General features: G+C 41.3%; 1 protein-coding gene across 5 annotated transcripts in view; it reads right to left on the bottom strand.

Annotated features, from left to right (window-relative positions):
* DNAJC6 (DnaJ heat shock protein family (Hsp40) member C6) overlaps positions 1–26,898 on the bottom strand; it is a 150,984-nt gene that overhangs the window by 43,578 nt on the left and 80,508 nt on the right. For 3 of the 5 annotated variants that reach the window (XM_023258786.2, XM_011284948.4, XM_003990160.6), the window contains exons 2-4: positions 4,967–5,117; positions 3,808–3,857; positions 3,560–3,708 (exon numbers count right to left, since the gene is read on the bottom strand). In XM_023258786.2, coding sequence (XP_023114554.1) covers positions 3,560–3,708; positions 3,808–3,857; positions 4,967–5,117 — 350 coding nt within the window. Of the gene's footprint in view, positions 1–3,559; positions 3,709–3,807; positions 3,858–4,966; positions 5,118–13,040; positions 13,191–26,898 lie in introns of those variants that run through there. The other 2 variants (XM_011284949.4, XM_045035974.1) reach the window with 2 other exon arrangements.

Below are 26,898 nucleotides of genomic sequence, written 5' to 3'. Positions count from 1 at the left end.
GTTAAGGGTCCAACTCTTGATTTTGGCTCAGGTCATGATCTCATAGTTTGTAGGATCGAGCCCCACGCTGGGCTCCGTGCTGACACTGTGGAGCCTGCTTGGGACATTGGGACATCTCTCTCTCTCTCTCTCTCTCTCTCTGACACTCCACTACTCACACTTTCTCTCTCTCAAAATAAATACACATTTAAAAAAATATTTTAAAAATAAAATAAGATTCAATTGCAGACCTAGAACTCCATTATCCTGGAAGGAGGAAGAAATGGTTCTAGCCCTCATGCACTGGAAGATGAGAACCTAATGCAATAATGAGATGCAAATCAATTCACAGCATTAGTGCTGGGGAGAGAAAGGACTGTGGCCTGGAAAAGAGATGCAGCCAAATCCAAAACAGAGCTCAGATGAAAATACTAAGGTTTGGGGGCTGTCTTCCTGAGATACAACTGAGGGCTGAGAGAACCAGTTAGGTTGGAGGGTCCAGTTGCATTCTGCCAAGTTCTAGGACTATCTGAGAGAGGCTGAAGAGGTAGTGCAAGCCTGTGTTTCTGAGAAAAGAATTGGAAAAGACTTGTGGTATACTGAAACCCTCCCCTTAGCAAAGTTAGGCTGTTAGGATGGTTGAGGGGTGTCGCATGGGGGCCTCTTAGGAAGAGGGAGCAGCTCATGCAAAGAGACAGCATGTGTCTTCCCTGATTGGAGTATAGAGTTTTTTAGGCCATGGAAAACAGTAGAAAAGAAGCTGGAGAGGCAGGGCTAAGACAAGATCATGAAGAGCTATGTAAGACACATTCTACGGTTTGCACAGAGAGGAAATAACCCTATTCCTTTCACTTACACTCATAAGTAAGCAAGACTTATTCATGCCTTAAGGTCCAGCTCTCACTGCTGTCTCCTTTCCCCAAACTCTCTTAGTATGGATTGTATTATTTGCATTTGTCTTTAGCACGTCTTGGCTTCTTTTTCAGCTAGGCTTAAGTGTCTTGAGAACAAAAACCAAATATTTATTTTATATCTATATGTTTAACAATTCTTGGCACATTCATTCTTCTGAGAAACCTATATTAGCCATTCCAAGCATGCTCCTAGGTAGCAAATAAAATAAACATCCCTCCTGCTCTTCTAGAGCAAATGAGGGCAGCCCAGGACAGATGTTCAATATGTAAGTCCTGGTCTTTTGGTAAGACTGTTAAGACTGGTCACAAAATATGCAGTTGCACTAATGGATGCCTTGCTTTAAATATCTTTATAGAGATTGCTTTTACAAATACTACACAAAGGGCCACCTGGGTGGCTCAGTCGGTTAAGCATCCGACTTCAGCTCAGGTCATGATTTCACGGCTCATGGGTTTGAGCCCTGCATCAGGCACTGTGCCAGCAGTGCTGAGCCTGCTTGGGATTCTCTCTCTCTCTCTCTCTCTCTCTCTCTCTCTCTCTCTCTCTCTCTCTCTCTCGTTCTCTTTTCCTACCCCTCCCCAACTTGAACTATTTCTCTCAAAAATAAATAAACTTAAAAAGAAAAAACAGGGGCGCCTGGGTGGCTCAGTCGGTTAAGTGGCCGACTTCAGCTCAGGTCATGATCTCGCAGTCTGTGAGTTCGAGCCCCGCATCGGGCTCTGTGCTGACAGCTCAGAGCCTGGAGCCTGTTTTGGATTCTGTGTCTCCCTCTCTCTGACCCTACCTCGTTCATGCTCTGTCTCTCTCTGTCTCAAAAATAAATAAACGTTAAAAAAAATAAAAAAAAAAGAAAAAACAAATACTACACAAAGAGACATCTTCATACATATGAATGTTTCTACAATGATAATTATATATTTATTTACTTTCAGAGGGAAATTTTTCCAGATTATCACAGATCTTCCATGATTAAATAAAATTTCTATGGAATATTGTGAAGGGTGTTCCACAGTTCTTCAGTTATGAAAATGATGACATTGACTCTCAAACAATAGAAATCAATCCAAAAGATTTGCATCTGAGTTAGAAATGGAATATCTACCCACATTCTGTTTGATGTTAATTCACTTGCTCTGAATCAGGTAATAGATGGGATAAGAGTGGGAAAGGCAGTTAATTATAGGGAATTTAAAAGAGCTGCATTTAAAATCTCCATTATAGAGCGGCAATTTAGACCAAACTGCTTCAGAATGGTTTTATCAGTGCTTCTCCAGAGTGGTCCCCAGGGCAGCAGTTGGAGCGGCGCCCAGGAAGTTGTTAGCAGGTGCAGATTCCCATCACTCTCCTATGCTGCTAAAGCAGAAACTCTGGGCCTGGGTGTCTGCCCAACCCTCCAGGTGGTTTGTTGCTCACTAACATTTGAGAACCACCAGGTTTCCTCTTGCCTATTCTGGGAACCTTCACGGAAAAGAGAGTCCTTAGCAAAACTGTCCCTTATGTCATTGAACATTAGGGCAGGTGAGGCTTTAGAGAACATATAGACCAACCTTCCTGTGTTTTTTACAGATCTGGAAGCTGAAACCCAAAGATTATCAATGGCAACTAAGATTGGAGCAAAATGTGTTCTAGCATCAAAGCTGAGATACACAGGATGGACAGGCAGCTATAATTTTGCTTACTTAAAATAAATTTTCACTTTTCAAGGGTCCATTGTGTGGAAAACCCTTTATATTTAGGAATAGACCCAGATGTAGTTGCAAAACCAATCACATCTAAGGCTAAATCAAAATATTTGAAAATGTTCTGGAAAGAGAAAAAGCCTTAATTCAGTGAATAAATCGAGAATTCCCTGACCAGAAAGATCAGACTTCACATCAGATTCAAACCTAAGCCAATACTCATGGCTTCTCAACCAGTCAGAAACTAGGAATATTTCCCTGCCTTATTCAAAAAGTTCCTTAAGAGGATAAGCCAGCTTTCCCAAGTAATAGTGTTGGCCCAGAGCAATGGTTAAGAACACAAACAAGCCTTAGACCACCTGCTAGTGGTAATGGTCTTGGGCAAGTCACCTTAGTTCTCTGTGCCCCAGGTCTCCATCCACCTCAGAGGACAGTGTAAAAGCTCCAAATATTAGTAACAGTATTACCAAACCCACAGTGTGGACTGTTTGTGTGCTATTTTCTACTTATGAAAAAAGCACCTTTACTGAATGTCAGAGAGCTATTTCCATAATACTGAGTGGTGTCTATATTGGTCTAGCGACACTGATGCATCATGACACCTAAGTAGCAATAAGGGAAGGTTAAGGGCATAATTAGTGTTACAGTAGAAGGGTCACCAATTGCCCTCCATAGCAGCTCCATCTCCAACTGAGCCTCAGAGCAATGTGCCCTAACAACTAAGCAAACAGCCACAAGTGATTTGAGACCCCAAATTATATGGTATCTCATTGACAGATAAACTTTTCCTGCAAATGTCCTCACCCAAGGAAAATCTTCAAAATATTTTGTAGCAGCCTAATAAATACTTTGTGGCTAGAAGTGTCCAGAGTGTATAGTTTAGCAGCTTTGTGTGTCTGAGGACAAATGCTTTCAGGATATCTCTTAAAGGGAAAAATACCCTGTTACATCTTCAACCATGGCATCCCAGTGCTAAAACTCCTTACCCTGCTGTGAAACTTGGCAGTTCGATAAGACTTGGGTGACAGATTGTACACCGTGTAGTGGTCAAGATGTCTGGAATCCAAAAAGCTTCGGATGTCATCCACCTGATTCCTGAATCCTATGTCAACGTTGTCCAGAGGAAAGGACATCACTAGGAGGGATCACAGAGAGAGAATATCGGTTAAATGGGTATGCTGTTGCAATGAGCAGCAACTGAAAGCTGAGCTGTTAATAAACACGAGAAACTTACCAATAATTCTGGAGGTAACATAAGTAAAGTCTAAATCTCCCTTCGTGTAGCTAAAAGCAAGACAGGAAAGGGTGCTCATTAAAGTGATCCAAATATGCCAGGATATCCCCCTCTCGATCACTTGCCCATCATGACTTGGACACTTCATCCAGTAGGCGTTTTTACTTAGCTCAAGACCTTCTCTCTAACAAAGGATAATTGTTGAGAGAAGCAACCCATACCCTCAGGAGCGTAAATCTACCACTCCAACTGATGTACCCCAATACCCTTTGTAGGTGACACTTCCTGAACAGAATCAATCTCAGAATAGAAAACAGTGCTTATTCATTAATACTGATTATTCCAGCCTCTTTGCCTGCTTGAACATCTCCTGTAAGTGTGAACAGTGAGAGGGTAGGTAAGGAAGTGATGGAGAAACAACAAGGGATATCTTTTCTCTGTCCACCAGGCCCTGGTTGGCAATTGCTGGTAAGGGATAAATTTTGCCTTTGAACAAAGATTAAAATCTTGATTAATCTTTTGGGCTTGACATTTGAATTTATGATTCATAACTGCATATTACAACCTAAAGTGATCTTAGAATTTTATAATACCTAAGAATAAAATAGAATTCATATGGCCTGCTTGTAAGAATTTTCATACAGCAGAAGGGTAGAAAATGTCTTCCACTAAACAAGATTCAAAGAGCTACTAAGATACAAAAAATAAATGTTTCCATTATAATCCAATGAGTATTTTTCAGATTGCATGTGCATTATTATCTCATTTAACTTCTCATTTAATTCTCAAACCAACCAAAGATATGAATCCTACCAGAGTATAAAAGTCAAGCTCAGAGAGGTTAATTAAATTGCCTAGATCACATGGTTAACAAGGGCAGATAATGCATTAGAACCCAGGATGCTGGATTCAAAAGACAGGGACGGCAACCAGTATATTTTAATATAAAAATGCACTGAGTCCTCCTGGCCTGTGCTTGTAGCTTCCAAAGGCCTCAACTTTATGGCTTCAATGACATTGCTTGGTTGATCAGATTCCATGCAATTATATCACACAATTGACAGTCCTTGAGCCAGAAAATCAGTTGGCTGGTAACCAGGTAACCAGATCCTTTGGAGGCACGGAGGTCCATTAACTTAACTGGGAAGAATGCACATACCTGGTAACAGATTGTATAACTCTGGAAGATGTGTCTTTGAGGGTGTCTTTCAGGTTGTCCTTTAAGTTACTGAAGAGCCTTCCTGCACCTCCTTTCACCATGTCGAAGAGACCTCCCCCATAGCTGGGCTCCATGTCTGGGGATGAGGCACCTGCCAATGAAAAACAGAAATGGAGCTGATACACAGACTCTCTTCATTCCCATAACATACGCAGACCAGGAAAGATATTCCTGTAAGTTATGCTCGCTCTCAGAACTTACTGACTCTGGGTTACTGCAGTGCTGCTGGGCCTGGGAGACCAAGGGAAGCGCTTTGCTAAGTCTCACATTTTTTAACATGAATATTAGAAAAAATGTAATTGTCCATGTGGCCTTCATTATACTTCTCTGAGACAATGCCCACATCAGAGGAAGAGCAGCTTAGCTTAGAAGTGTGTGCAGGGGACTCCTCTGCCCTGCGAGGGAGTTGAATGTGTTAGAAGATTCATCTCATGCCTCTCCCGCTAAGTCATTCTTCATGTCCATCATGGAAACTAACCTCTCAGGGGCCTTTTAACAGTTTTTAGGATGCATGGTGATCATCAGTATTATTTATCAAGTATTTCAGTTTTTCATTCCTTACAGCTTCACAAAATTGTACCTTCTGGTCCCTTGTGGTTAGCTCAACCTTGGCACCATTGACATTTAGAGCCAAATACCTCTTTGCTATGGGGGTGGGGATGCCCAGTACATTGTAGAGTATTTAGCAGCATCCCTGACTCCTAGTCACTAGATAGCACCAGTAGCACCCCACTGCCACCAGCTGGGACAACCCAAATTGTCTCCAGACATTGGCACATATCCCCTGGAAGGCAAAACTACCCCTGGTTGAAAACCACCACTCTAGTCTATGATATGTCAGTGAAGGTAGGTACTGTGTGTCACTCAGGATACAGCACTTAACTGTGAGTGTGAAACTCCCCATAGTTCTCATTCCCTCTCTGTGTTTCTGTCCCTGTCTTTCTCTTTCTTTGCCCTAGCGACTGGCAAGGTTTGAGATCATGGCTGCTCTGACCAGGACTCCCAGGTCCTGGAATAGGAAACTGTGTGGCAGAGCTCCCAGCTGACCTTCAATGAACATGCAGGATGAGTGATGACCAACCCTTTATTATTAGAAGCACCCCCATTCCATTTTGGGAATGTTCCTCATCATAACACAACTTAGCTTACAAAGGCTGATACAGGAAGAAAGAAGGAACCTGCATAGAGGAGGCTAATGTAAACAATGGCCAGGTAGCCTCTTCAGCCTAGCAGTCAAGAGCAGGAGTCATTCTCAGCTGGGTTCTGGCTCAGCCTTGCTACTCCTGTGTGACCTTGGGAAGGAAGTAACGGTCTTTTTTTTTTTTTAAGTTTATTTATTTGGAGAGAGAGAGCAGGGGAGGGACAGAGAGAGAGAGAGAGAGAGAGAGAGATTGAGAGAGAGAGAGAGAAAACAGAGAATCCCCAGTAGGCTCTGCACTGCCAGGGCTTGAACTCACAAACTGTGAGATCATGACCTCAGCTGAAATCAAGGGTCAGAGGCTTAACTGACTGAGCCACCCAGACACCCTGGAAGTAACAGTCTTTATAAGCCTCTTTCTTCCTGACTCTAAAATTGGGATAAAAATAGTGCCTTCTTCATAGGGAAAGGTTAAATAAGTGCATATAAAACTATTAGCATAGAACCTAATATATTTAGGGGCCAACAGACTGCAGCTAACTATTATTATGTCACACCCTGAAATTCTTATGTTATTTTTAATCATTATTCACTTTTCAACTATATGATGACATCTCTTCTTTTTTAAAAATTGTAATATTTATTTACTTTATTTTAAACTGTAATATTTATAATGGACTTTAAAATATGTTAAGGAGGGGGGTGGTGCCTGGGTGGCTCAGTCAGTTAAGCCTCTGATTCTTGATTTCAGCTCAGGCCATGATCCCAGGGTCACAGGACCAAGCCCCACCTCAGGCTCTGCACTGGGCATGGAGCCTGCATGAGAGTCTCTCTCCTCCTCTCCCTTGCCCCTCCCCCACTTACACTCATGCTCTCTCTCTCCCTCTCAAATAAAAAATAAATAAAATATTTTAAGAAGACAGATTTCATGTTAAGTGTTCATATAAAAAAAATACTTCACAAGGAGATTTTTGGAGATTGTGGTAATAGTATCATAAGTATACACACATATTTAAAGTCATCAAAATGTATACATTAAATGTGTGTAATTTTTATATATCAACTATACCTCAATAAAGCTAGAAAAAAATAAATTGGAAGAAAAAGGAAAGTTGGAGGAGGAATCTATAGATCAAAATGTATTAAGAGACAAATCAGCCAATGGGCACCTGGGTGGCTCAATTGGTTGGTTGAGCATCCAACTTCAGCTCAGGTCGTGATCTCACTGTCGGTGTGTTCAAGCCCCGCGTTGGGCTCTGTGCTGATAGCTCAGTGCCTGAAGCCTGTTTCAGATTCTGTGTCTCCCTCTCTCTCTGCCCCTCCCCCACTCATGCTGGTGCTCTCTCTCTCTCTGTCAAAAATAAATAAACATTAAAAAATTTTTTTTAAAAAGACAGATCAGATCTTGTTTGGAACTTAATCCAAACAAACTATAAAAAATTAATCACATTTATGGGGCGACTGGAATTTGAGCACTTCCTGAGTATTTGATATTAAAGATTTATTGTTACTTTTTTTAGGGGTAATAATACTGTAGTTATGTTCAACAACAGTCTTCACTTACCAGAATAAATACTGAAACATTTATAAATGAAAAATTGCAATATCTAAGGTTTTTTTAATAAATAAAAGATAAAAGATTCGTGTAATGAGAACCATAATTACGAACGCTCATGTAACACTGAACTATCTGCTAGGTATTATTCTAAGCATTTTACCAATATTTATTCATTTAATCCTCAAAGCATACCTGTGAAGAAGATATTATTATTATTTTCTTTCACAGATCAGAAAACTGAGGCAGAGAGCTTAAGAAACTTGTTCAAGGGTGCACAGCTAGTGAGTAAATGGTAGGGTTTGGATTTGAGCCTTAGGCAACCCTTCCAATCACATCCCTCTTTCTTTCCCTAATACTATTCTGATTTTGATATGTATCATTCCAAATTTCTTTCAACATTTATTATATATGTAGTTATCCATAAGCAATATATTAATATTGTTTTCCATGTTTAAAGCTGTTTATAAATGGTTTTGTGTTTGCAATTTTCTTTCTTTCCTCACTATGATTTAAAATTATTCTATGATGGTGCTACCTGTAACTTTATCTCACTTAAAGTATGATCCATTACCCCACTGATGGACGGTCGGGTCATTTACTATAACAAACAATGTGGTTATGAACACATCGCCTTGATTATATACAGGAGATTCTCTCTAGGTTATATGTAGGAGTAGAATTTACTAGCAAGAAGGATATGCACATTTTCAGATTTCTAGATATTGACCAGTTATTTCCCAGAGTAGTCATATCAGTTTAAACTCTTACTAGTAGTGCTGTACAACACTTGGTTATTGTTTGACTTTATAATTTTACCAACCTGGTGAGTGTGAAGCAATATCTCATTTTGGTCTTGTTTTATGATTTTTCCCCAGTTAGCGAGTTGTGTATCTTTCACTGTGTTTATTGGCCAGGCAGCTGTTCTTTATATTTTTTTAAGCTCATTTACTTATTTTGAGAGACAGTGTGAGTTGGGGAGGAGCAGAAAGATAGGGAGAGAAAGAATCCCAAGCAGGCTCCACACTGTCAGCATGGAGCCCAACGCAGCGCTCGATCTCACGGACAGTGAGATCGTGACCTAAGCTGAAATCAAGAGTCAGATTTAACCGACTGAGCCACCCAGGCAGCCCCAGGCAGCTGTTCTTTAAATCATACTTCAGGTTCCCACTAAACTCTTATGTACCATCTGAATGGCAATACATATACCTATAAATACTTGCTGACTATTGTGTACTTTCATCCTCATCACAAAAGCCATTAATGCCTAAGTCACCATTAGGCATCTGCTTGAAAATACGGCTCTATTAGAAATTGCAAAGAACAATCGATGCTGGTGAATAAACAAACAAGTGGACACATGGACAAATATGAATGATGTCTACCACTAACTGAGTTCCCCTATGTACAGGAACTCTGGACTTTTTTGTTAGCACAATTTCACATAGTGGGAAAGAGGTAGAATGTTTATTATCCCCATTTTATAGATGAAGAAATGAACTCTCAAAGAAAGGAGGCAACTGTCCTAAAATCTCAGCTGACTAGTGGCAGAGCCAGGGATTCAAAGCCAGATCTGCACAATCCAAAGCCCAGGCTACTTCTACTATCTCCCACTATTTTACAGCTCCATAGCAGCTCCGTTCTAACAGCTGTACTTGGGGTGGTCTTTACCTGCCTTACACACAACCACCCCTCCCCTGTTCCTTGCCCTCCTCCACCTCCCGCCTGTATGCCTTTCATCTGGCTGCCCTCGGCAGCAGATGTCCCCACAATAAACACTCCCATAAATCACAGCATCTGTCAGACCAACTAAACCAATCTCATTATTTAGGCAGACAGCCTGTGTCGCCCCCACTGCCTCACGGCCCTAAATAAAATGCCAGCAATTGATCTGATGGGCAGCCCCACAGATTAGGACTATAACTACAGATCTGAGAATGTCCTCCTGGGTTCTGTTTCTCTATGACATAGAGCATATTATTTCCCTTTAAACACATCCTCACATAAAAAATCTGTACTGTGTTTTCATTTTAAATATATTGAGGATAGAGTGGTATAAAATGTTTGTAATTCCCCCATTTCCATCGGAAGTTTCTACTCCAGCCTGAATAGCCTTGTTATATACCATTGTTCTAAGAGATGACACCAAATTGATTGTTCAGACCTCTCTTGGACTCTTTTTTTTTCTTTTTAAATATAATTTATTGTTTTGTGCTGGAACAGAACTCCATGGTACCAACCCATTAAAAGATATAAATATCCTTGATCATCTAAAAATCAGACTCTCACCATCTCTAAGGCTGCACCCACTGTTGATTAGAACCTTAGAGCCCTGCAGAAACCAGACCCACTTGGCAGAATCTACCTGTAGCCTTTATATACCCATATTATATGTCAAATTAGGACACAAAAAAGAGAAGAAGGACGTTATCTGAATTTGCCCTAATGGTTCTTTTAGGTAGGTATTCTGGCTTTCCCTGATGAGCTACATGAGGGCCAGAAGAATAGATTCTCCAAAGGCTATGTAAGTCTCAGCTGAGAGAAAGCACAGAGGGGCTTCCAAAAAAATGACACAGTAGAGGGAAATGGTGAAATCAGAAAGTAATACACAGAAGGCAGAAGAAAAATAACGGCTGTTGCAGATCAGGGGTTGACCAACTATAGCTCATGGGTCAAATCCAGTCTGCTGCCTGTTTTTGTACAGTCTGTGAAATAAGAATGGCTTTTACATTTTTATATGGTTGGAAAAAGTCAAAGGAGAAAGTGTTTAATAAGGTGAATATTATTTGAAGGTCAAATCTCAGTATCAATAAGTAAAGTTTTATTACACTCATACATACAACCACACTCATTCCTTTACATACTGTCTATGGCTGTTTTCATGCTACTATGGCAGAGTTGAGTCACTGTCACAGAGACCTCATGGTCCACAAAGTTAAAGTATTTATTATCTGGCACTTTTTAGAAAAAGTTTTCTAATCCCTGCACTAGCTGGTTGAAAATACTTGCATTCTGAGGAACCCAAACCTTGCCACTTCCAACATACTTCTAAATGCTATGACTAAATGGCAACTAGTGGGAAAACACCCTGAGTTTACTAAAGGTTCCTCAGGGATTTGTGGGTCTTAGAGGGTGGGAGGTGGCGAGGTTAGAGCTGATAGAGCATGAGAGTGCTATCCAAAGAGAAAGATCCAGGTCTGTGCCTGGAAGGCTCCAAGTAGATTCTTATTCTATGCTGTCTTGTCATTTTAAAATGTAAACCCACCAAAGACCAGCGCTAAAAAAAAACTGCACCCTGTCCCCGTGTCATTTCTAAGGATACACAAGTTTTTCCTAGGATTCCTAATTTAGGAGACAAGACACAGCATCCCAACTGCTCCCAAGTCATGGGAACTCACCACAGGTAGAATCTGAGTGGTTCTCCCTTGGAGAGTGAGTGACACAAAGCTTGTATCTCTTGGGAGAGAATCTCTGCTTCCCACTGGACTGTGAGTTAGCTATTTGTCTGTATTTATATCATGCTTCATTCCAAAAAATATTTGAGCTGGTTTAATACTTATTTGGAATAGAATATATTTTTAAGAAGACTAGCACAAGCGTTAAGGCTGGTCTTAACTGACTTTATGAAATAGGATAAGTAGGCGTGGCTACTTTTCATTAACATCTTAATGATTTGTCAGCCGTAAGAAAATACTATTATGAGAAGTATTATGAACTTCTTTATTCTATGTAACTTTTTTGTTGTTGTAAAACTTATTAATGTAAATTATAGAAAATTTAGACCTGTATTATGTGCTAGAACAGAGCTCCATGGTACCAACCTATTAAAAGATACAAATATTTGATCATCTAAAAATCAGACTCTCACCGTCTCCAAGGCTGCACGCACTGTTCGTTAGAACCCTGGAACATTCTCCGTGTATGCTCCTACTGCTCACATAAATATGTATCCATGGCACCCTAGGCTGCATACAACTTTGCTTAGTGACTCCCAAGAAAGGAGGCTCCCCCATAAACTACTGCCATCAAAAGAAAAGGATGGTATGCAAAGATTTAGCAAACCAGATATTCACTGAGGTATTGTTTATAAAGGCGAGAGACTATAAATAATATACCTCTCCCACAGTAAGAGAAGTGGGTGAGCACCTCTAACAATGCCACAAAATTAGCTGTTGAAACCACTTTGTAGAAGAGTACAGAGGCTCATGACAAAGAATTAAGTAAAAAACAAGCAAGATACAAAACACACAAAGTCAAATCTCATTTTTGCAAAAGAAGATTATTTGAGCTTAGCGAAAGAATTTAGACAATTCAATGAACATAAAATAAAAATAACAAGTCAAGCTTACTGAATGCCTACTAGGTATCAGGCACCAATCGAAATTCTTTATATTCACAACCACCCTATGAAGGAGATACCATTGCTGTCCCTATGTTCCACGTGAGGAAACTGAAGCAAAGACACATCAGTGACCCACCCCAGGTCCCAGAGATAGTAAAGCCAGAATCTGTACCCAGGCAGGCTGCTCCATAGTCTAGGCTCTTAGCTGCTACATTTTCAAAATAATTACAGCAATGATATCTAAGTAAGAGAATGATAAGTGATGTTTTGTTGTTGTTGAACTAGAATGTCTAAATTTTCTATCATTCACACTAATAAGTTTTACAACAAAAAACAAGCTACATAAAATAAAGACAACAGCCAAATGCTATGCTGTTAAGCTTCAGTATGTCAGTTCTCAGTGGCTGTGGAGACCTCCATCCTCTGTGTACAATTCATCAGAGTTCATGGCCACAAAACGGTTTCTCAGCCCCGCCTGTAAGATGGAGGCCAACACTGTCCACAAGCCCTCGAAGAGCCCTGTGTGGAGCCTTCACTCTCCAAGTGGGATGGAAACTTGCCAGGAGTATCCTTCAATACCTGATTTTTTTTCTAAGACCCAAGACCCTGCTTCATCAGGGTAGTAACTGTCTCAGCTCTGGTGAGAACACTCAAGCTAATCCAATACATCAGGACAGGAAAGAGATGGCAAAGGACCCTTGGCAAAATTGAAGTTCTTGGGCTATCAGCCTTTCTCATTAGGTCCTCTGAGCCTCCACAAAGACAATCCTGTAGAGCATCACCTTCTCAATTCTGGAACACCTTTGTCATCCAGGTCTAGTCATGTTGAGTTCTCATGGCGTTCAGCCCATTTGAGGGGTGACTGATAAACCTGAATTTTGACATGATGATCTATCTGTTCGTGTTCATGCTCCTTTTCACCAAGGGGACATGATTTTCTGTACTTATTTGTTATAATGCCACAAATGTCCTTTCCTACCTTCTACAAAGTTGGGACCTTGCAGAGATGCACTATTAGCTCCTATCCTAGGAAAACACTATTCCTTCTCCAGGACACTCAGCAAGAAGCAGAGAACCAGTGTCATCATCACAGAAGGCTTCATCCTTCCTTGTTTATAGCAGACTTTTCAGCTCTTGGCTTCCTGCAATTAGAGAAATGGATCACATAGGGGATAATAACTAGATCCACCATGAAAAAGCCCACTGCCCTGGCTTCCAGAATCAAAGGCTGCTTACACCTTATTCCTCTTACACCCTAGTTCAGGACAGCTTAGAAAAAAGCCTGACACTGGGGAGACAGGTCTTGACTGAACACTTCACTTTTCTACCTAAAAACTCTGTGGCCTTAAGCATGATATTGTACTCCTCTCAGACCTCTTCTCCCTCTGTAAATGGGAACAAATTGAGAACAAAAACTTTCCTACATGTCTCATGGCATCAAAAGGATCAAGTGAGACCATGCATGTCAACATGATTTTTTTAAGTTTATTTATTTAAGTAATCTCTACACCCAACATGGGGCTCGAACTCATGACCCTAAGATCAAGAGGCACATTATCTACTGACTGAGCCAGCCAGTCACCCCCAATGTGATTTTTAAATAGTGAGATTTTCTAAAACAACCAGGAATTTTTATTTTAATTCTTAGAAATTCAGCTCTCATGTAAATGAGTCATTGGATTGCCTGCCACAAAATACACAAGAATCCAATTAAATATAGCAATTTCACAGAAAAATAAATGACTTTAAGCAAAAACAAACAAAAAAACAATATTCCTTGTGCCAACAAGAGGCTAGGAATGGAACAAAGCCACCACAGTCAAATATGGGCTTTAAGCAGCTAGACCTGGTTTGGATTCAACTTCTGCTACAGCTGGCTGTGTAGCCTGCAGAAGTTAAGCAACTAATAAAAGTCTTGGTTTCCTTATCTGTAAACGGAAAGCATTAAGAGAATATCACATAGGATTGTGGGAGGACCATACAAGAAAGTTCTATAAGCCCTTAGTATACTGCCTGCTGTGTTGTATGCCCTTAGTAAATGATAGCTACCAGGCGGCTCTGGGGAATGGAAAGAATTAAGCGGTAAAAAAGGCTGTCTCCAGCAAAATTTCACAGGCTCAGCAAAAAAAGATCATGCCGCTCAGTGTCAGGGTTGATAAAGCCAGACTGGACAACAAGGACAGAACCTCTTTCCAGAGCTTCAGCTACAGCACATGTAAACTCCTCACTCGCAGTAGTTCGGTATCCTGAATGTTTAACAGAGGTGAACTTCTTCGTAGTTCTGGGGTTTCCTCGTCTCATCTTGAAGTGATCTGGTGGCTGGTATGGGAAACTATTATGTGCTATGCTAATATCCAGGTTCACACAGATTCAGTGGTACTGGTTTTTGAAATACTGAAATACTTCCACACTATTTGGCACACAGTATGAACTATTAAAACTGTAAGTCACTTAGAAAACTACAAGTCACTGCACGGCAGCCATCCTAGACATGGACAGATCTGGCAGCTGCTTTAATGAATGGGGGCAGAGGCCTGGGCATGTGCAGCACCTACTAGCAGTTCCAGAGAGCTCAGCGCTGGCAGGCACAGGCCACAGAACAGGTGGTGCCAACAATTCGGGCTTTGAGGGCCCAGACCATGTAGGAAGCGCTAGTATCCACCTGCATCATGGCCCTGACAAATCAATGGTAAACCCAGCCCTTCTTTGACCGGAAAAAGGTCCTGGGGCTCTTACGACAATCAAATTAATTGGGAAGCCGCTGGAAGGATCTGATGCCATTCCCTATGTCAAACAGCGGCTCAGCAATGGTGAACATTTAGCGACAGGGATACTCTAGAGAATGTCCAAAATCAACAACAAAGAAATGAAAATTAGAATGATTTGTGTTATAAATATTATCACCTGCTAAATAGCTATATGTGCACATATTTGTTTAGAAAATAAAAGGGAGCTATACTTCCCCCCCCTCCCAATTCTAAAACTCTAACACTATCATCATTTAAAAAACATTTTTTTGAGAGAGAGAGAGCATGTGCATGTGGACACATGCATGTGGGGAGACGGGCAGAGAAAGAGGGACAGAGAATCTTAAGCAGGCTCCATGCTCAGCACAGAGCCCAACACAGGGCTTGTTCTCATGACTATGAGATCATGACCTGAGCCTAAATCAAGAGTCAGACGTTTGACTGAGCCACCCAGACAGCCCAGACACTATCATCATTTTTAAAAGGTCATGTATTAGAAAAAGGAACCTTCCTTCACTGTTGGTAGGAATGTAAACTGGTGCAGCCACTGTGGAAAAAGGTCTGAAGGGCCTCCCAAAAAATAGAACTACCATATGACACAGTAATTCCACTGATATTTACCCAAAGAATATGAAAACACTAATTCAAAAGGATACATGCACCTTTATGTTTATTGCAGCATTATCTGCAATAGCCAAATTATGGAAGCAGCCCAAGTGTCCACTGATAAATGAATGGATAAGGAAGATGTGGTATACAGACCCAGTGGAATCTTATCCATAAAAAAGAATGAAATCTTGCCACCTGCAACAACATACATGGATCTAGACAGTAGTGCTAAATTAAATGTCAGTTAGAGAAAGACCATATAGTTTCACTTATATGTGTAATTTAAGAAACAGAATAAAGAACAAAAGAGACAAAACCAAAAAACAGACTCTTAACTATAGAGAACAAACTGATGGTTACTAGAGTGGAGGTGGGGGGGGGGGGATGGGTAAAACAGGTGAAGACCTATTAAGAGCACATTTATCTTGATGAGCACTGAATAATGTAGAGAAGTGTTGAATCACTATAACATACACCTGAAACTAATATAACACTGTATGCTAACTAGGCTGAAATTTTTTTAAAAGGCCGTCTATTAAACACATACTCCAGGCACTCTGCTGAGCAGTTTCCATAAACTATGGAGTTAGACCTTCACACTAAGCACAGTGGCAGGTAGAAGTCCCACTGAGGAAACTGAGGCTTTGGTGAAGTTTAGTCCCAGCCGTGGCAGAATGAAATGGAACCCAAGTTTGGCTGGATCCAAACAAAGCCTCTGCTCTTATATACCTCCCATCCTGACATCTTTTTTTTTTTTTAATTTTTTTTTCAACGTTTTTTTTTATTTATTTTTGGGACAGAGAGAGACAGAGCATGAACGGGGGAGGGGCAGAGAGAGAGGGAGACACAGCATCGGAAACAGGCTCCAGGCTCCGAGCCATCAGCCCAGAGCCTGACGCGGGGCTCAAACTCACGGACCACGAGATCGTGACCTGGCTGAAGTCGGACGCTTAACCGACTGCGCCACCCAGGCGCCCCATCCTGACATCTTTTAAAAGAACTTTGTCTCTCATGGCCCCATTCTCCCACCTCACTTTGGACCCCCATCCTAGAATTTAGGCAGTCTGACTTAAATAAGAATCATTTATGAGTGGGTCTGACCCACCACACTCAATCCCAGTGATTCTGAGTCTTCAATAACACGGACAATATTTCACTTCTTTACAGCCCCCTAAAATCTTGGCACAATACCTGATACACAGAAGGCGCTCAATAAATGTATATGAAACCGGGCTGCTGTGGAATACAGGAATAAGAAAGAAGAAAGAAGGGATGGCAAGAAAGACCAAGCAGCTCAACTTGGCAGAGACTTGGCCTTTGACTAAATGTAGACAGCAAATAAAACCAAATGCTTTTACTGTCCCCTCACACTTCTCTGAATTTCTGATTGCAGTACTGTATCTTCAAGCACCCACTGAGCATTCTTGCCTGAGAGATGGGAATTTCATGAAACTCAACAAGAGCTTTACTGTATGGAAGGCTAATACTTAAAAAAAATTGTTTTAAAAAGGCCAAGGAGAAATTTTTATCTTCAGATAGATAAGGGGAGATAATTAAATAATCATCACTAGCTACTCTTTACCGAAAAAATCCAACATATAAAAGAAAGAATGAGGAGAGAAGAAAGAATGAGAAATGCAATCAAAATGAAGACTACCATGAAACCAAAATTGACTTTGTGTAGAATAAAAGCAAGGCACAGGGTTGATGCTGGGGAAATTCCGGCTAAATGGATGTAACACATTTTGTTCCGCATGGATCACTGGAATCAGGCTACAGCTGTCAGTCCAAATTCTATATACTCTCATATAAAACAACGGATACGTGGATATTGCTTAATTTGATTCAACAAATATTTTAATTACGGTGTGCCAGAAAAAGAGATCTATGTGAAAGATTTTGTTTTATTACTCTCAAACACTTACTTGAACCAGATAAAGAGGTTCACCATTATGAAATAGTAACGATCAAATCTATTTAGCAAGATCAGAACCTCTAAAAGAACTCTGAAGAAATAGAAAGGGTTCTGCTTACCACATGGCCTCTCAACTCCAGGAAGTAAGGGGTTATCAATTTTTTTCTCCCTTCTCTAACCAAAAGGTCAGAGCTAAAATTGCATTAAATGGACTATGACATTTCCCTTAATGACTAGCCTTCTTGTTGAGACAGAGAAAACATCCTCACTGTTATCTGACCCTGTCTGTGAGGGAGGACAGAGATAGCAAAGGACTGATGGCCTGCTTGAAGAATACTGCAAAGCAAAAGTCAAACAACACTGAAATCAACATTTCAGTTCTCCTTTTGGAAAGAGGGAAGACAACAGAAATCTCAAAAGGTAGCTAAGAGAATTCTAACAGTCCTCCCAAATAACCCCCAGATATTCATAGAATCTTAGAAAAGCATTGTTTGCTGTTCAAATGCAGCTGTAAGATGAGTTTCTCAACCCCTTTCCTTCCCATGAGGCTGTCTCATCTTAGCCCCCCCTGGATGGAGATCCTGGAGTTCCCACTGCAAGTGGACTTCTTAAACAAAGATCCAACCATTGTTCTCCAGAGGTGCAGCAACTATCGTAGATGGATATTGTCTGTTGTTTACAAAATCAGGGTCGATGTGTATATACTACACACTACACAAAACACACACATATGTCACACATAGCCAAAGGAACCTTACTACAATCTAAGCGCTAGGCTAGGAACGTACACTATCCCACGCAATACTGAGAGATATTTTTGCTCTTGTTTTTCAGATAAGAAAATGTGTCTCCAAGAGGCATTTTCATTCACAGAGGGTTACTCAGCTAGGGTATACAAATGTTTATCTAATGACAATACCCATGCTTTTTTCATGTCATCAGAACATAAGTGGAAGTCCTGCTTGGGCCATGAAAGGAAGCAAGTTACACTCATAATATTTCAGTACTCAATGGGATATTAGCAATGTATTCCCATGCCTCAAATAGATATATCAGAAAGATAAAATGATTTTCTCCAAACATCATTACAATTAACTTTAAAAAAAACAGCTTTATTGACATATATAAAATTGAAATACAATGAACTTCACATATTTAAAATGTAAACATTCAATAAGTTTTGATGTATATGTGTGTGGATGTACACACACGCACACACACACACACACACACACACACACACACACACCACACACCCCTTTAGCTCTAAAGCTTATGTCCCCATTGCCATATACTTGAATAGCATCCAGACTGTCTGGAAAAAGATAAGGAATCACCACAAAATACTATCCTTGGTCCCATAGGATTATCTGCCTTGCCATGGCCATTCTCTTCTCAAGGGCAGTGCTGTAGTAAGAAGTAGGGAGGGAAGCATGCTCAATTATTCAGGACAAGTCAGAGTGAGAACTCTACGCCTAACCATGTAGCACAGAGCTCAAGGGAGGGATCAACTAATATGCAGGATAAAGAATCCTGGGGTTTTAGAGCTGGAAGTACAACTGCTCAAGAAATTTTCTTTTGCATGTGTGTACGTGATGGTGAGGTTGAAAGAAAAGGAGGGAAAGGGGGAAAAAAGTATGAGACAGAGGATGTGAATTTCAGTTTCCGAAGGTTTTCATTCAGATTTAAATATATATATTGTATATATGTTATATATATAACTTTTTGTTATATTGCATTTTCTTATATAGCATATAAAAGACATGTTATATTGTATTTTGTTATATAACATACAAAATATACATATATAATTACATAATAACGTAAGATGTATGTAATACAGAGGTCGGTCATATTCAACATGGAAAATTTAGGTACACGCAAGGTACACATATCCAGAGCATTAGAAAAAGAACAGATGGCTAAAAAATGAGGATGGGATGGGGAGGGAAAAAAAAGAAATCTAGAATCTAGAGTCAAACCAGAGAGGCATCTGTGCACTTTAAAGACCACAAAGCAGTATGATTAATTCACTTCTCTGCACCCGAGGTCCACTAAAACAAAAACAAAAACAAACAAAAAAAAAAAACCCCAAACAAACAGAATTAAAGCAGAGGGGAAAATAAGAAAACAAATAAGGGTAACCACTGTTAACATTTTGGAGAACCGTGTATCCTTGCATTTTTAGTTCTACATTTTTATGTACATGCACACATACATATTGTATGTTCTGTATACACGTACACAGAAGTAAGCTCATACTATCTGCATTTTGGGACCGCCATTTTTTCCACTTAACACTGAAACATAGTCTTGAAGTCATTAATGTGTTTTTCTCTAATATCTCTCATAGAGTTGCACCAGAATTGTTAACTGCTTGTCTCTTGCTCAGACTCACCAAATATTATTTATATATATACATATAAAGTGGACAGGAGTTCAGAAGTGCTTATGCCCAGCTTGAAGAGAGGGATGCTCGTCACTGGAAGTAGGAAAGAAGAAGGCTTTATGGAAGATGTGGTATTTGATTTGCAGTTTGGGTGGAAACGGGCTAAAGGGACATAGATAAAAAGGAAGCAGATCTTATCTGGGCACCAATTATAACAGACCTGGGGATCCACACTAAGAGCACAAAGACACAGGTATCCCAGGGTCCACCAAACAGTGAGGAAGCAAGGGGCACTGTGAGATGGTGAGTAACGTATCTGAGGCAAGTCCTGGAACGGGGACATCCTGCAGGGAGCTGGGAGGATGTGGAGGGTGTGCAGAGGCAGAGGGAGGAGAGACTGGGAAGGGGGGTGGGGGGTGGTGCTGAGATCCCAGAATACTTGAAAGTCAAGCTAAAGAGCAAGAACTTTTACCTGCTCTCTGTATAGCTGCTTATGGAATCTGGTCCTCACACTTACATAACAAATGATAAAAAATAGTTATCAGCAGATGGCCAAGAAGCTGTTCCCAGAGCAGATTAATATTGCCTCAGACAAGTGGAATCCCCCAGGGATAGCACATCCTTTAGGACATATTTCAAAAGCCATAATTCTGTCTGAGGACACCTGAAGGAAATTTCAGAGCAGTACCTCCGGCACCTAATTATCAAATAAATATGTTAGTGGGAACCTCTGTAGTTAAGTCGTGCCAAGCATAAAGACGCTCAATGAGGCTAACGTGAACTCAGAGTAAGGACACATCTAAATGCTAACTAAATAGAGAATGCAGAAACATTCTGAAGGTGAATCCTGGGACAAACAAAAGACAAAACAAAACAAAGCAAAAAAAAAAAAAGGCAAAGAAACAAAACCAAACCACAGCAAGCACTGGGAGGAACATCTGTTACCTAAGGGCAAAGAAAACCCACAACCCTTCTGTCTCACTACTGTCAAGGACAAAGCACCTGGCATGGAATTGGCTTGTGAAGACATTCTCATAAAGGTCTGACCACTCCCCTCTCATGTAGGAAAGCCAAACACTGCAAATTCAATCAAAGGCAATGACAGGGCTTGGCTTCCAGTACTTGGACAGACCTGGGTCTGGACTTGGCACACAGCAGATGTGGGCTAAATCTCAAGAGCACACGCTTACCTATTAGACAGTAGGTTGGTTCCAAACCTCTCTTTGGACCTTCTGCTTTCAAAAAATGGCCCTCTATGTGCTACTTATCCCAAAGAGTGTCAACCCAACAATAAGCACTCCTAGAGAACAAGGAAAAAGGAAGAAGCATTTGGTACAAATGATGTGACTGAAAGGAGCTAAGCTTTTGCAAATCTGGATTCATGACACTGACCTTCCTTACTTCCTGTGTAACAATAGGCAGACTAATTAATCTCTCTAAACCCCAGTTTCCTCAACTGTAAAAGGGAGCAGATAATATCTTCCTTCAATTTGTGTTATGAGGTTTAAATGAGATAATGACATTATGTCATTAAAGCATCTGTCACTTGGAAAGCAATCGTAAGTAGTATTTGCCCATGCATGCCTATCTTCTTTTTCCCATAGGGGAAAGTGGGCAAGATCTTACTGGGCAAACAACCATGAGAAAAAGAGAGACACAGGCACTTAGGAATGGTCTGCATGTAGGAACTGCCAAGTTCTTCCACCAATTTAGTGTAAAGGCCATTTACTATCTGTATAAACTTTAGGCAAAGAAAAAGCCTATGACACCTTCCTCATAGAATCATCACAAAGATTAAAGCCACCATTTGTAAAAGCCTACTGTTCATTACACTTAAATGGTAACTTAAGGTGGAAGTATATGTGGTGGCATTAAATTAACTAGAACACTGCTCACAGTGGATCACCAACTGGGACAGTGGAATCGTTTCCATGTCTGAAGATTTTACCACATGGGGATTTGAACTAAACAAAGATCAGAAATCCAGGAAATGGTTGGAAATCCAGTTGGAAATCCATGCTGCCCGAGACAGGCTTACCAAGCAAAGGAAGGGGTCCCTCCTGGCTCTATTAACTAGCTATTAACTAACTATTAACTATTAACTATTAACTATTAACTATTAACTAGCTGTTCTGGCTGCCTTTCTGGCTTAATTATGCTCCTATAACCCTGACAAGACTGGCTGAACTTCACTATAAATCATGACAGTGGAAAGCCTAAGATAAAAGCAAGATTAATGATATGACCTGAATCTTGGCATAAAGGCCCATTAATTGGAAATTATGGACTTAATTGAATTCTAGGCATAGCGCTGGCAGCTAGATTAAATTTTCCAAGACATGTTTCTCTACCCGCAGGAAGACAATTGAAATACACCAGTGAAAACTAAGCCAAACATTGGCTGTTGCTTAGAAGACAGACATAAAATTGGTATTTCCCTGGCATACTAGCTACCCAACCATGAAAAGAGTCTCAAGTCAGGTTTGGAGGAACCACAGGCATCATTTCAGCTACCTTCCCTGTCTTCTACACACTCAAGGGTGCTATGTAACCTCTCTGAACCTTAATTTTGAGATAATAATTTTAACTGCTACACACACACACACACACACACACACACACACACACACACACGAAATGCTCAGTAAGTACCACCACCATCATCCCATCTTTGCCACCATCCACTACTATAAGGAGCCTGGAGGGGACAGGAAAGAGCCATGTGCTTCTCTTCTGCTGGCTGGCTGCAGAAAAGGCACCACAAACAGCACAGACAAGTCACTATACACCCAGGACCTTCCTGAGTTCAAAGTAGCTTCTGTCTCTGCTTGGCATTTGGCAGCTGCGGATTCTTGTATGTCTCTTTCCTGCAGTCTGGTCTATGTGAGTCCATCTGCTCTTAGGACAAAGATTTACAGGCATGAATCCTCACCCAACACTGAGAGATGGGCATTACAGTCTCCTCTATAGAAGAGAAGGAGGGGACTCTAAGATGGTGACTAACTAAGGCACCAACTGTGGTATGTGTTGGAACCAGGATATCATGCTGTTTCCTTGGGGAAGTGGGAGGATGTGGAGGGTGTGTTAGAGGGTGGGAGGTGAGACTTGGAAGGGGAGTGGTCCTCAAGTCCCCAAAGGCTTGAAGGTCAAATTAACCTTCAAAGGAGCAGACAAAGTTGCTTAGAATTACTGGGAGGGGTGGGGGAATGCCTTTGTTGAAGCTGCAACAAGACAAATTAATTGAGAATCAGCAAGAAAAGCCTAGTGAAAACATAGACAGTGCTTAGCTTGTATCTCTGTACCAAGCACCCAGTAAGACACCTACCAGGGTAAACAGTGCAAAACAGGCCAGTGAATCAAACTGAATTAAGTCTATCAAGAAATCAAGAGCTCCACTTCACTCTTAAACCTGCAGCAATTGTTCTGAAGCTCTGCAAGGTAAAAAAATGGCAGTAGCTATCATTTATTAATCACCTTCTGATTGCTGGGAATTGGTCCTACAAGCGTTATATCCATTATCTCATTTATTGCTCACATCATGTTGCCAGGTAAACCTTACTATCCCCCTTTTACAGATGTGCAAACTGAGAACCCAAGACAGAAATACAGTCACACAGCCACAGCTCTTCCCCAAGTCTGTCTTCCTCCAAAGCCCATGTTCATCTCATGATATTTTGTTAAAAGCTAAGACACAAAAGGAAATGGTCAAACCGGAAAACACTGTTGGAGAATAGAGAAGCCAGATCCAGGCCTGATGTGTGCTCTGGTATAATCGAAGGATATCTTTTAACACCAGATACTCAGGAGGAAAAAACTGAGAAAGATCAGGTGCTGAAAAGGCACAAATAAATGAAAACTGCCTTCTGAGACTTTGATAGGAGAGGAAAGCCAAGGTCTAGCTGTGCTTATGGTCTCTCATGCGACCTTGGTGATCATATAAAGGGATGCTGGCAGTGGTTTAAGATGTTCTTTTCTTGAGCACCTGGGTGGCTCAGTTGGTTAAGTGCCTGACTTGGCTCAGGTCATGATCTCACGTTTGTGAGTTCAAGCCCTAACATCAGGCTCTGCACTGACAACACGGAGCCTGCTTGGGATTCCCTCTCTTCCTCTCTCTCTGCCTCTGTCTTGCTCTCTCTCTCAAAATAAATAAATAAATAAACGTAAAAAAAAAGATGTTCTTATATGTGGAATCTAAAAAAAGCCACACTCATAAAAACAGAAAGTAAAATGGTGTTACCAGGGGCTGGAAGGTAGAGAAGGTAGAGAAATGCTTCCATTTGTTGTTCAAAAGATACAAACGTGCAACAAGTAGTAGGTGGGTCCTAGAGATCTAATGCACAGCATGGTGAATATAGACAATGACACTATTATAATCAAACTTGCTAAGGGACTAGAACTTAATTATTTCAGTCACAAAAAAGAAATGATGATTATGTGACATGATACAAGGGCTATGGCTATAATGGCAATCATATTACAATATATAAATGTATCAAGTCAACATACTATATACCTTAAATTTACATAATGTTATATGTCAAATATATTTCAATTAAAAAAATGCCCTTTCTTAAATAGCCCCTTCTAGCTGCCTAATGCTACTCACCCTACAGGCACACACAGTGTTCAGGGTCAAAAGCTACTCAGACTTTGCTTCTTGTGTTCACCAACCACATGGCACAGCGTTCCAGAAATGGCAGCCAGGGCACCCAGAAAGGCAAAGAGTAAGAGCTCAAAGAGCTAACCTGCAAACATGCTCTCTATCTTCCCCAGAGAACCATTCTACAGACTTTGTCAAGGTGCTTTGAGGTATAAAAGCACATTAGCACTGCCCATTGTCAAGGTGCTTTGAGGTATAAAAGCACATTAGCACTAGCAAACCCATGGTCACAGCCTTCTTTGAGAAGGCTATGGCTGAGAGAGGATAAATCATTAGCGGTGTCTGGTCTCCCTTGGTGCCTTTTAGATCCCAGATAACATAATCAGAGTTCACAGGCTCTGAGATTTCAAAGATGGGCACTGACAACCACAAAAAAAGAGTCTTGGTCAAAGAGGGACAACATGAGAGGCTGAAAGCAGGTGGCCTTCCATCATGAATAATATGTCCTCCGCAAAACCCAAAGAATGGTAAAAGAGTGGGTTAGTGGATGCATTTGAAAGGTTTGGTTTCCTTCTTTCCAAGGAGGAAATGAGATTACAGCCAGTTTAAACAAAACCTTTATACATGTTGGAAAAGGGTGATAACAGCTTTTTGTTATCTGATCTCAGTCCCCACCTGACCACTGGCAAAAGCCTGTATATAGCACAGTGGTACATGCAAACGTGGCAACCCTGGGGGAAACTAATCTTCACTGGGCTCCCCCTATGTCCCAGATCTAAGCCACATGCTTCACACACACCGATTCATTTCACCCTTACAGGGACCCTACAAAAAAGGCTGAGTTGATCCCACTTTACAGGTATTGAGATGAGGCTCACAGAAGTTACATAACCTGCCCAACATAAGAAGCCTAGTATGCCAAACTTCCTCACTGAGGATAAGCAGCTTTAAATGAAGGTGGGTTGGGGGAGACGGAGGCAGGAAGGGAGGCAGGAAGAGAGGGGGAGAGAAAGTGAGACACAGAGAGAGAGAAAAAGAGAGAAGGAGAAGGAGGGGGGAGGGAAGGAGGAGAGGAGGGAAAAGAGGGAGAAATGGAGAGGGGAGAGAAGAAGGAGCCATCATTTACTGAGCATTTTTTATCTGCCAGGTGCTTCAAATAGGCTACCATATGTGAAACCTTACAGCAACCTGCTGAAGGGGATATTATTATACCCATTTCAAAAAGGAGAAAATAGGGGCGCCTGGGTGGCTCAATCGGTTAAGCGTCCGACTTCAGCTCAGGTCACAATCTCGCGGTCCGTGAGTTCGAGCCCCGCGTCGGGCTCTGGGCTGATGGCTCAGAGCCTGGAGCCTGTTTCCGATTCTGTGTCTCCCTCTCTCTCTGCCCCTCCCCCGTTCATGCTCTGTCTCTCTCTGTCTCAAAAATAAATAAACGTTAAAAAAAAATAAAAAAAAAAAAACAAACAAAAAGGAGAAAATCGAGGCTCACTGAAGTTAAATAATTGGATAAAAGTCACACATCGAACAAACAGCAGCATAAGAACACGCATCAGGTCTACCTGGCTCTAAATCCCACGTCCTTTTACTACCACATTCTTCATTTCCCCTGTTCAACACAAGAGTAGAAGTCTCAGTGCCATCACCAACAGTGCTTGGGGGAGGTACATCTGAAAGGGCCCCAGGAAGACCTTGTCCAACACAAACCAGGCACCAGAGATGGCTACACCCTAGGGCTTCCCGACTGTTCCCTCAGCAGCCACTGTCACTGGGCTCGTCACAGGGGTGGAAGCCTGGACTGGCCAAAGACAGGATGATGGGCACAGCACAGGGGTGGAGCCAACACTCTCCCACGCACGTCCACATCAGGGTCCACTCCCTCACTGGCCTGAACCCAGGCATTTGGGAACCTGTATTTTCTGGCTCAGGAGGAGAAACAAAGGAGTTCAAGTTCCAAATACCAGTGTGCCATGAAGCAGACAGCGTACTCTCTCTGGACAAAATCTCTTCCTCTGTAAAACAAGGAGATGCTCCACAAGGTCTCATAACACTGGTGACTCCATAATTCACAGACTCTATACAACATGAGTGTGCAATTCGCTATCAGGCAAGGAACCAGTAGGGCACTACCAAATTGGACACGGAGTTGAAATTTAACTGCCACCAGGGGCAGCACTGGTCAAACAAAAGCATTCAAATCTGGATCCTGGCTCCTGTTTTCTATTTCTGTCTGGGAGGCCCTGCTGGGGGCTGTTATGTAACAGACTGTCCAGCTGCTAGCTCCTTCTGTCCTCTTTCCCTGCACTTGGCACTAATCTCAAACTGACCATTCCCTTGGTGCCCTTTTTTGTAACCTTTAAACATCTGCATCTCACCTTTTTAACTAACTGTAAGCTCCTAGAAGTCCAGCTGGGTGGGTTACACAAGACTGCATACACAGTGAGAGAATATTCTAGCATCCTGCTAGTAAAAATACACAGTAACAAAATCAGCTAACATTTGAGTGCCTACTATGTGCCAGGGATTATTCTAAAAGCTTTACAACCCTATGAGGTACATAATATTACCATCTTGTGTTCT

Source organism: Felis catus, chromosome C1 (genome assembly GCF_018350175.1).
Source record: "Felis catus isolate Fca126 chromosome C1, F.catus_Fca126_mat1.0, whole genome shotgun sequence".
Lineage (NCBI taxonomy): Eukaryota > Metazoa > Chordata > Mammalia > Carnivora > Felidae > Felis > Felis catus.
Note: the sequence above shows the minus strand (reverse complement) of the source record. Positions and strands in the feature narration are given on the sequence as shown.